General features: G+C 51.6%; 1 protein-coding gene across 1 annotated transcript; it reads right to left on the reverse strand.

Annotated features, from left to right (window-relative positions):
• Nucleotides 1-263: 263 nt before the first annotated feature.
• UPK1A (uroplakin 1A) lies at nucleotides 264-10,060 on the reverse strand. Its single transcript, XM_036274707.1, has 8 exons — nucleotides 10,016-10,060; nucleotides 9,623-9,711; nucleotides 7,733-7,933; nucleotides 3,766-3,840; nucleotides 3,521-3,628; nucleotides 2,377-2,556; nucleotides 796-879; nucleotides 264-713 (listed from the first exon to the last, which is right to left on the reverse strand). The coding sequence occupies exons 2-8, from the start codon at nucleotides 9,701-9,703 to the stop codon at nucleotides 669-671; spliced, it is 774 nt and encodes a 257-aa protein (XP_036130600.1). The 5' UTR covers nucleotides 9,704-9,711; nucleotides 10,016-10,060; the 3' UTR covers nucleotides 264-668.
• Nucleotides 10,061-11,532: the final 1,472 nt, after the last annotated feature.

Here is an 11,532-nt window from a genome sequence, read left to right on the forward strand (position 1 = left end):
TTAGAACGAGGCCGGCTTCCTGGAAACCTAGTCTGAGCTCCTGGATCCAGCCCTCATGACTCGGCTACGTGAGTACATTTCCTTTTGTATTTCAGTCAGGGCCAGTTGGTTTCTGCCCTTTCCATGGGAAGTTCATTCTCCTTTGTCCTTCATTCACCTCTGTCCCAGAAGAAGACAAATTAACTCAGGCAAACAGTATTTATTGAATATCTATGCTCAGCCCAGTGCTGGGCGATGCTGGGGACAATGAATGACCATGACAGAACTTGTCCCTCCCCTCAGAGCAATCCCAGTCGGCCAGAGCTTAAATAGACGATCACAAACCACTCAGTAATAATGGCAACATCCACCGTGAAGGAGGCATCCGTGGACGGGGTGGTGAGGTCTAAGGACAGGACTGTAAGTTGCCACTGGTAGATGGAGCAGGAATCAAACTGAAATGAGGTTAAGGGCTAAGCGTCCATGCATACGTGTCCAGGGGTTTCAGGGCATCCCCAATTCCTAGCAGAGCTCAGAGACCTGGTAAAAGACCTTGGGAGTAGACGGAGGGAAGGGTGAGGGAGGTAGAAAGGGGAGAAGTGAGGCGGCCAGCCAAGCCTCAGCCGGAGGAAGCAGAAGCAGGAGGAGGAGGAGGCCGAGGTGTGCACGGGGCCATCCCTTCTCGCTCCTCACAGTGTGGTGTAGAAATACATGGCGATCAGCATCACGGGGAGCTGGAGGAAGAGGCAGTCGGGTTAGGGGCACTCCAGCCCCACACCCACACCCCACCCAGCCCACAGGCTCCCGGCCTCTCACCGTCCACATCAGGATGGCAAACCCAAACCACGAGATGCCCCACGTGTAGCTGTCGATGGCATGGCCAATGTGTTCGAAGCAGCCCTGGGCAGGGGAAAATGAGGGTTCGAGAACATTCCTAGGGAATGAGAAAGCAAGAGCCCCTGGATGCCCTGGGGGAAGTCACTGCCTTTCTTGAGCCTTGGTTTTTCCCTTGTGCAATGGGGATCACTTGGTGTCTACCTCCTAGAGGGTCTCAGAGAGCAGGGAGGTGACCTTGAACCCAGGCGCTGTGTAAGTAGGTGCTGCGGTGGTGGTGACTCCGACAGCCTGAGGGGGGTTTTCTTTAGAGCCGGCTCTCCATGCTGCCCACAAGTTCCAAGGGTTTGAACTACGCCTTTGGGTCCTGGCCGGTTTAGCCCAGTGGTTAGAGCATCAGCCCGCGGACCAGGGAGTCCTGGGTTCGATTCCGACCAAGGGCATGTACTTCAGTTGTGGTTTGACCCCAGTTGGGGTCATGCGGGAGGCAACCATTCAATGTGTCTCTCTCACATCGATGTTTCTCTCTCTCTCTTCCCCCCTCTCCTTCCTGGGAAAAATATCCTCGGCGAGGATTTAAAAAAACAAATGAATAAATAAATGAAATATGCCTTTAGGATCAGTCCACTACTGACATCTCCTCATTTAGAGATGAGGCTGAGGGGGTCCAGAGCCCCACACATTCATGCCCCAACTTGGAAGCAGCCAAGGACAAAGGTTTAGAGTGTGTGCCCTGGAGTCAGGCAGGACCGAGTGGGGGGCTAGCTCTACCATTTGTTGGCTATGGGGCCTACATATGACTCTGACCACATGAGCCTCAGTTTTCCCGTCTGCGAAGTGATGATTTAAACAGCACTGTCCTCTGAGAGCAGTTGTGAAGATTCCATGAGGATGCATGTCAGCACGCTGCACAGAGTCAGGGCTGGGGACATGACCGTCCCATGCTGAGAGTGGTGATGGTTAGCATGCCGACCTCAGACATGGTGCTGAAGGGCCCCAGGCAGCCAGGAGCAGCCAGAGGGCCCCTGGGACCAGCTCTCCTAGTCTAACCTCCTCCGGTTTCTTTCTCGGCCTCTGCACTCCCCTTGCAGTTAAAGCACCTTGTTGGGGCCTAACTGTCTAAAATCAAACCCCAGCTCCATCCCTCACTAGTGAGTGACCCCCTGTTTCATCACATGTAACACGGGCTAATTATCATCTTTACCTCATCAGGTTGTGGTGAGAAATAAGACAGAAACTTAAAGCACTTAGAAGGATGCCTGGTACAAAGTATAAGCACAATAAATGTTCTTCTTGGTGCTGTGCTATTGCTATTATGTTGCTCACGTTCCCAGACAACTTGAGAAGAGTTGCAGGTGCCAGGTCTAAATCAGACAGACCCTGTGTGTATCCCGCTGACTTTCAGAGGGAGGGAGCGACAAATGGAGGGAGAGTTGAGAGAAGGGAGAGAGAGAGAAAGCCAGAGAGGGGAGGAAGAAGTAACAGACAGTGGGAGGGAGGAAGAGAGAGAAGAATCAGGGAGGGCCGGAGAGACCACAGACAGGGGCAGCAGGAGGGACGTACCTTGGTGAATAGGTAGTCCATGTGGCCCAGGCGACAGCCTTCTTCATTGAGGGGAATGAAGTTGCCAGTCCTCCGGCAGCACAGTGGGGGCCAGGGAAACACCACCTCCGGGGTGGCCTTCCGGAAGGCCGATGTGAAGTTCACCCAGTCCATGGGACCAGATGTGCCACAGCACTCTTGCTGCAGAGAGAGGCAGGGGTCAGGCTCCGGCTCAGGGCAGACCTCCGCTTGCCTGAGGTCCGACAGTGAGAAAGGACCAGGCTGTTCCGTGCCACGGCTGGGCCCACCTTCCCGTGTCGTGTCCTGGGCCCCCAAGAGGAGGGCGGGGTCCATGTGTGTGAGCAAGGACCAGGAGATAGATATTTGTTCCAGAACCAAGAGACTGGTGGGAGATTTGGATCAAAGCCACACTTGTAACTTATTTTAAAATTCTTTTGAATTCACTGCCAACAGAACCTGAGCTAAGTGACACCAAAAGGCGGATTTCTGTGTTTGTCTCGTCCCTGTGGGTGTTTACTTTGTGGTCCCTGAAAGATGAAGACGTAGGCCCTTTCAGACATGGGTTCCCATCCTGGCTAGCTGTAGGACTTGAGCCGAATTGGGGCCCCAGTTTCCCCTGAATCCTTAACGCTCTCCTCTGCGCTGCCATGCCAAGTTGGGTTTAGCTAAGAATGTGATTTCTGGAACCTGGCATCCTGGGTTTGAATCCTTCTGGTTCTGTGACCTACCAGTTGTGTGACCTTGTACAAGCCCCTCAACCTCTTTCCTCAGTTTCCTCATTGCTGAAAAGCTGACTTCCCTTGTAGGGTAGTCGTGAGGATTAGATAAGCTTTCAATGTGCTTTGGACAGTGCTACCCAGATGTCAGTGCTCATTAATTGTTTGTTGTTAATACAGGATGCATCATGATTAAGAGCTGGGATTCTGGATCTAGGCTGCCAGGTTTGGATGCCAGCTCAGCCACGTTCCCTTTTGGGGAGCCTGTTTACCCGTCTGGAAAATGACAATGGCCAGAGCCTCCCTCATAAGAACCAAATAAGTGGATATCATACACCAGCAGGCATGGTGGGAGCCCTATCCACCTCTGTAGTCAGAGCCTCAGGTCCTCCAGGCCTCCGTGCCCACCCTGGCTTATGCTCGCTCACCTCAATCATGATGCGGTCCCAGAGGCGAGTCAGTTCTTGGCCCTGGTCGGTGTCTGCACTGTAGAATGTTAGCATCTGCTTGGTAATCAGCGATGGGTTGGACACCATCTGTGGGGGGCCGGGAAGAACAGGGCCCAGTGGAGATGGGTGGGGAGAAAAGTCGACCTCCACTCTTAGCCCGAGACCCTCACCCCCATCATTCCCCCCGGAAGTCATGCCCCTCCCCTGGCCCCCGCCTGGCTCACATAGTCCCGGTGGGTGTAGGATGTGATGCAGGAGGCACACTCAAAGATGTAGACGATGAGCATGAGCACCAGGTACTGTGGAGAGAGAGAGGGACGAACAAACAGCTCAGTCAGGCCAAATCCTATGAAATCACACCCCCTCAAGGGATGGATTGATGGATAGAAGTGCAATTTCTTTTTTAGAGGACGTTTATTTTTATTTAAATTTTTTAAAGATTTTTGTCATGGATTTTGAGAGAGAGAGGAAGGGAGAAGGAGAGAGAGAGAGAAACAGCAATTGATCTCTGTCTCCTACACGCCCCCCCACTGGGAATCGAGCCCACAACCTGGGCTTGTGCCCTGACTGGGAGTCGAACTGGCGACCTTTCAGTGCACAGGAGGCACCCAACCAACTGAGCCACACTGGCCAAGGCTAGAGGATGCCATTTATTTATTCATTTATTTTCAATGTTTTTATTGATTTTTTAGAGAGAGAGATAGAAACATTGATGTGAGAGATATATCCACTAGCTGCCTCCTGTACACCCTTCCATTGGGGACTGAGCCCGCAACCTGGGCATGTGCCCTGACCAGGAATCAAACCAGTGACCTCTCGGTGCATGAGATGACGCTCAGTCCACTGAGCCACACTGGCCAGGCTAGAGGACATTTATTAAAGCTGGGGACAGTGAGCCTGCCCAGAGTGGCTCAGTGCATTGAGTGACATTCCATGGACCAAGAGGTCCCGGTTCGATTCCCAGTCAGGGCACATGCGTTGTGGGCCCGATCCGCAGTGGGGGGCATGAAGGAGGCAGCTGATTGATGTTTCTCTCTCTCTCTCTCTAAAAAAATCAATAAAAACATATTAAAAAAAACCAAAAAACCCAGGGACGATGAAATAAGAAAGGGCTGGGGAAATGAGCCTAGGCTGTCTGCTTTGGCTCATCAAGAAATCAGAGAAAAGGGGGTTTGCCTGTGACACGCTGCCGCTGCCCATTGCTGCCCTGGTTGCCAGCCTTGAGGGGCCCCTTAGAGTTCAGGAAATGCTGGTGGGGGAAGGGCAGGCGGAGGAGAAAGGCCCTGAGTGCTCCAGGGAGGGCGAGTGCCAGAAATGCAATTAAAAAAAAAAAAGTACAGAATAACAATAATGGTAGCATGTATGTGATGGGTATGTAGGTGTTCGTTGTTCAAGTCTTTCACCTTTTCTGTATGTTAGAAATGTTCCATAATAAAATATTAGGGGAAAGTGAAGTGAAAATATATGTAAAGTATTTCCTGAAGTTAACGATATACTTGGATGCCATAAAATAAATGTCTACTCTAGAAGGTGGCGGGAGATATTCTCGACATAACCGGACATCTGAACACAGACTGGGTATTGGGAGATAGATGTGAAGAAATGATGCCCTGGCTGGTTTGGCTCAGCGGTTAGAGCGTCAGCCTGCGGTCCCAAGAGACCCGGGTTCGGTTCCCGCTAAGGGCACATACCTCGGTTGCAGTGTGTCCCCGACCCTGGTTGGGTTGTGCGGGTGGCAGCCACTCGATGTGTCCCTTTCATGTCGATGTTTCTCTCTCTCTCTCCCCCTCCCACTCTATCTGAACAAAATATAAAAAAAAAAAAATGTCCTCGGGTGAGGATACAAAAAAAAAAAAAAAAGAGCCCTGGCCGGTTCGGCTCAGCGGTTAGAGCTTTGGCCTGCGGTCCCGAGAGACCCGGGTTCGGTTCCCGCTAAGGGCATGTACTTCGGTTGCAGTTTGTCCCCGGCCCTGGTTGGTCGTGCGGGTGGCAGCCACTCGGTGTGTCCCTTTCACATCGATGTTTCTCTCTCTCTCCCTCCCACTCTATCTGAACAAAAAATGTCCTCAGGTTAGGATAAAAAAAAAAAAAAAAAAAATGAGGGTGAATTTTGCAGGTGTGACAGCAGCGTGGTGGTTGGGCAAAACAGAAAAACTTCTTTGACTGGTGTTTAATGAAAATAATTTTCAGCCCGGGCCGGTGTGGCTCAGTGGTTGAGCGTCGATCCACACACCAAGAGGTCACAGGTTCGATTCCCGGTCAGGGGACATGCCCAGGTTGTGGGCCCGATCCCCAGTGGGGGGCATGCGGGAAGTGGCCAATCGATGTTCTCTCTCATCGATGTTTCTATCTCTCTCTCCCTCTCCCTTCCTCTCTCTCTCTAATCATCAATAAAAAAAAAAATTTTTTTAAAAAGAAAGTAAACCACCAGGGTGTGGATGTGCCAACCACACTGCCGAGAGATGAGATGGTGTGGCATGACATGCCCGACTGCTTCAAAACAATGTCCTTATCACGCAAGGAACTGTGCCCTCAAGTATTTATAGGTAAATGACTTGGTGTCTGGAATGCGCTTCAAAATACCCCAGGCAAGAAAAATGTGGGCAGGCAGAGCGAGTCGACGAGACAAATTGGCCGGCCTGTGATTCACCAGGTTGAAACCAGGTGATAGGTCCACGGGTTTCATCGGGCCATTCTCTCTACTCTAGTCTGTTTCAAGTGTCCCATAATAATGTTTAAAACACTTCTGCGTCTCAGTTAATGACAAACTCATAGATAGATATCAACCTTTTTTTACTAGTTGGGGGAAACTTTTAGGGCTTTGGTTACATTGTTATGCCAGAGAATTAAATGCAGGAAAGAAATTTTAAAAAGAAGGGAAACAGGAGAGGAAAAGAGCCATTCCATGGCTTGATCTTATGGTAAAGCCCAAGTCTTTACCGAGGCGGGTCAGGCCCACCTGGTAGGCCCACCTCCCCTTCCTTCCCTCCGTGCCCACCGCCCGCTGTCCCCCCCCCTCCGCCCCTCCCCCCTCCCCCATGTGTTTTCAGCCACACTGGCCTCCTGGCTTCCTCTGGCTTCAGAGCCTTTGTTCTTGCCGTTCCCTCCACCTGGACTGTTGTTCCTGCAGATACACCCACAGGCTCCCTCATCACCTCCCCGAGGCCTTTACTTTCTCTGGCTGCGAGGCCTCCCCTCTTCCCCAGCGTCAGCTCACCCTTCCCTGGTCACTGTCTTCCCTCCTCCGAGCATCTTCCCTGTGACGAGAACTTTATAGGTTGCTCACTGGATAGCCCCAGCGCCTAGCACAGGGTTGGCACATGGTTCTGGCTCAATTAGCACTTGTTGATTGAATAAGTAGGTGCTTCTGGGAATTTAAAGGGCTCTCATCTCTAGAGGAAGCACAGTGTTGGCTCTGTGTCAAGGGATTGGAATCCCTGCTCTCCCTACCTCTTTGGCCTCTTTGAACCTCAGTGTCCTCCTCTAGTACATAAGCAGGAAAGCAGTAACTTCAGAGAGCTTGGGGGAGGGTCGAGGGAGCTCATTTTATAAACTGCTTAGCCAGCACCCTGGGAAGTATGGATATGGTTGGTGCAGCTGTTGTTGTTGGCAGAGATTGAGAGCACAGGCTCAGGAGCTGAACTTCTCAGCTGTAAATCCTGGCTCTGCCACTCACTTGCTGTGTGACCCTGGAGAACTGACTTCACCTCTCTGAGCCTCCATTTCAACTGTCAAGTGGGCTCACGATGATGATGATAATGATGATGACGAGGAGGAGGAGAATGAGAGTTTCTCATAACAGTTGTGAGGAATAAATGAACTAAGCCACGTCAAGCATTTAGAAAGCAGTGAGCACTCATTCCATGATACCTGTGCTGTGATTATTGTCATTATCACCAGCACTCATGAGCGTAGACTCTGGAAACCAGCCAGCTGAGGTTCAAATCCCAGTCCTGCTACTCAAGAGCTGTCCTCCTCAAAAGCTTTATTCCTTTCCTCCCCTGGGCCCCAGTTTTCTTTTTGAAATAATGGTGGCAGGTGTTTTGGGTTGTGGGGCGGTGAACTAAAATGATTGCCAGGTGTGGTGCCATGCTGAACACATACTAGTGGCTGCAGTGCTGGTGGTTATTACGACTTTGTGAGCGTGATCTTTGTGCCTACCTGTCCCCATCCCCTCCTCCTGGGCCTCACCGTGAGGATCATGGACCGCCGGCGGCAGAGCGCTGCACCCACACCGAAGCTGGCCACGACGAAGAAGGAGAAGCCACAGAAAATGGCAATCCAGGCGCCAGCAAAGACGTCATCCTTGCCTGAGATGCCCATCAGTGGGTACACACGGTACTGGTCAGCTGTCACCCATACTGTCTCGGCAAACAGGGCCAGGCCTGACAGCTAGACAGAGAAGCTGGTTAGAAAGACCTGCTCAGTCAGGGGCAACAGCCCCAGCTGCGTGAGTCTCCGAGAGCAAGTTGCTTCCTCATTCTGAACCGCCACTGCCTGTTCCGTCAAGTGAGCATGTAACAAGAGAGGCGAAGGCATCACCTTTCATGAGCAGGGCTGAGGCTAGACAGAGGCCAGGAAGGAAGGGAGGGCCCAGTCAGAACTCCCTTCCTCCCTGCACTGTTGTTTGCTTCAAGGGTAAAAGGAGATGCCACATGCAAAGCCTAGAGTGAATGACTGGCACAGAGATGCTCTGTCAACCTGCCCTCCCTTACTAGTATGATTCCTGGAATAATTACTAATACATCAACCCTTTGGTTCAGCAGTTCCACTTGCAGAAATCAACCCTCCACATACACCTGCCTATGTAGGAAAATCACAAACCCACACGGTGATCCCCTGCAGCACCGTGGGTCGAGGAACCAGGATGCCACACAATGGAGTGCTATGCAGTTGTGAAAAAGGACCAGGAGGCTCTCTCGAGGACTTCTGTGGAGTGGCCTACAGGCTATGTGAGTGGGAGGAAATGGGAGGCATGAAAAAGGACGTGCACTGAGGTACATTTGGGGCAAAAAAGGGGATAAAATAGCTATATAAGCTCCTATATCTTGCATTGGTTGCATATTGGAAAAACTAAACACCTGGTTACCTGTGGGATGAGGAATAGGGAACAAAAGAGAGGAAACTTCTTGGTGGACTCCTACTGACAACAATCAAATTAACATACCTAGAGTACTTACTGTGTGCCAGGCAATGGGTCTGTAACTGTGTGGTGACCATTATTGTTACCAGCTGTGGTGTACCTTGTTGTTATGGTGAATACAAAGAGTCATCACTTTTCCAGACTGCACTTAGCACGTTAATCCAGTAACTCATTTTATCCTCTCAGCATTACTTTTTTATCTCCATCTTACAGATGAGAAAATTGAGGTTCAGGGAGGTGATCCCAGGTCCCACAATAGAAAGTTGCAGAGCTGGAATTTGAACCCAGGCTATCTGGCCCCAGAGCCATGTACAGGCATCACATTTTTTTTTTTTTTAATCCTCACCTGAGGGCATTTTTGCATCTATCTTCAGATAGAGCGGGAGGGAGAGAGGTGGAAAGAGAGAGAGAGAAACATCGACGTGAGAGAGACACATAGAGTGGTCGCCACGTGCATGACCCCAACCAAGACCAGGGACAAACTACAACCGAGGTCAGGCATCACATTTAAAAAACAAAACAAAACAAAACAAAACATTAAATAGCAAGTAAAATACGTTGTTATTATTTATTATCAAGGGCCTCCTGTGTGCCAAACAGGCACTTTAAGTCCATAACCATGTTAATGTTGATAGCTAGCATTTGTTAATCACTTTTTCTAAGCTGAGGGTCATACATGGATTGATCTACACAAATATCCCCACAATGAGGACATAATCTATCCAGGGGGAAACAGGCATAGAGAATTAAAGCCACTTGCTCAAGATCACACTGCTGGGAGCGGCAGAGCTGAGATTCGAATCCAGGCTGCTTTGACTTGAGAGCCTGCAGCCCTGGCCTGCTGGGGAGTCCTGGGCCCTTAGCCTCCACCCCCAGGCTCGGGACTGCCCCCTTCTCCCCACCTGCCCACCTGCTCCCAGCACTGGGGGATGTCTCACCAGAATAATGATGTTGCCCACGACCAGCAGCCCCACCACAATTGGAGATCCCTTCTCCTCCTCTGCTGCTGCAGAAGCCATGGTCCTGCCTGGGACACATGAGCAGGGATGAGGCCAGGAAAAGGCTGGGGGTGGGGGGCAGGGCTCAGCAGGACCCACTGCCCCGACTCCACACCCCAGATGCCAGCGGCTGCTCCTCGCTCTCTGCCAGGTCCAGGCTGGAACTGAGTGTGCCCAGCTTCCCACAACCCCTGTCGGTGGGCCATTTTACAAAAGAGGATAGTGAGGCCCAGGCAGGGCAGTCACCGGCCAGAGCTCAGCACTGGGCCTCCTTGAGCCTCAGACCACTTCAGTTCCCTCTGCCCATCCAGACCCCCAGAATCCCCACCTCACCTTCTCTGCCTGAAGTTTCTCTGGCCAGCCCCTCCCACAGCGGTGCCCTATATATGCCCAGGCCCCTCCTTGGCCCAGACTCCCAGGAAGGGAGGAGGGTGTCTGGAGAAAGGGACAGAGGTCAAGCAGGCAGACCAGCATGAGAGAACAGCCTTGTGTGCCCCACCCCCAAGCGGTTTATAGACCTGATATTCCAGATTGTGCTAGTATCTGGCCACATGGGCAGGGCGATGTGCCCCTGGGAAGGCTGCCCTGGTGGTGGAGAGAGGTGGGGTTGGGAGCGTGAGTGCACCACCTGATGTCTCTCCTTTAAGACATGGGCCTTCCTGGGAGCAGAAGAGAGATCCAAGTCGGACCTGCATATGAATCCTGGAATCCTGCCTCTTCTGCGGGTGGTTCCGTCTCTCCAAGGTAGGAGCCCAGGGGGAGGCCCAGGAAGGGACCCTGGCAGGTGAGGACAGGGCTAGCCCAAGGCAGGGTGGTGGAGAGATGAGGAGGCAGCTGGGCTCAGAGGCTGACTGCATGCGCTGTGGGTGAGGGGAGAGGATGGCAGGAGATGGGTGTGCGAGGGGAGTTTGAGGTGAGTGTACAATGAGGGGGAAGAGAAGTGTGCTAGGAAAATGGAGGGGGCACACTGAATGGGCCTGGTGGGGAAAAAGTCCCCGTCCCACCACCACACACTTAGAGACAAAACAGGTCACAGGGAGGAGCCAAAGTATGGAAACGTCCTAGGTTCAGTTCCCAGTTCCATTTCCTCTGTACTGCGTGACTTAGCGTGTGCATTTGTCCATCTGAGGAATGGGTATCAACAAGACTACTTTCCTGGGAGGCAGCGGGAACTCAGTGACATGTTCCAAGGATGTCTTTTAGTCCTGGTGTGCAAGGAGCCAGCCTCGGCAGCAGCGCTCCCGGGAGGCGCATGGCCTCTCCGATGGCGCCCCCTAGTGTCAGGAGGCTGGTTCCGCAGGCGAAAGTGGTGTCTGGAGGCGGCCAGTTCTTGTCTTAAACTTCTCAAGCCCGAGGGCCAGGACAGGTAGTGTTCTCTGTCTGAGCTGCAGCTTCTGGGTGTATGCACAATGAGCAACAAACTGAACTAAAAATTCTATTGTCAAGACACTGGTTTGGTAGTAAACAACATGAGATGTTTTCCAATTAAAATGAATCACTAGGGCCCTGGCTGGTCTGGCTCAGCGGTTGGAGCGTCAGCCAGAGAGTCCCGGGTTTGGTTCCCGCTGAAGGCAGTACGCAGCTCCGGTTGGGGTCGTGTGGGTGGCGGCTACTCAATGTGTCTCTCTCACATCGATGTTTCTCTCTCCCTCCCTCCCTCCTACTGTATCTGAAAGTCAATTGAAAAATATCCTCAGGTGAGGATTAAAAAACAAAACAAAAACAAAAAAACCTCAACTACTGGGATAAATCTCAAAAGGATTATGCAAAATGAAAAAAGCCATACTTAAAAGACTACTACTGTATGATACTGTAGCTGTGAAGTTCTAGAACAGGGAAAACCAATCTAG

This window comes from Molossus molossus, unplaced genomic scaffold, assembly GCF_014108415.1.
Source record: "Molossus molossus isolate mMolMol1 unplaced genomic scaffold, mMolMol1.p scaffold_m16_p_21, whole genome shotgun sequence".
NCBI lineage: Eukaryota > Metazoa > Chordata > Mammalia > Chiroptera > Molossidae > Molossus > Molossus molossus.

Bases quoted from the DNA above. Each gene is read 5' to 3' on its own strand.
- UPK1A (XM_036274707.1), bottom strand. From the start codon at position 9,703: ATGGCTTCTGCAGCAGCAGAGGAGGAGAAGGGATCTCCAATTGTGGTG. The intron at 3,629-3,765 runs GTGAGCCAGGCG...GGCCCCCCACAG, and splicing joins CCTACACCCACCGGGACTAT to ATGGTGTCCAACCCATCGCT. The intron at 880-2,376 runs GTACGTCCCTCC...TCCCCTGCCCAG, and splicing joins TGGACTACCTATTCACCAAG to GGCTGCTTCGAACACATTGG.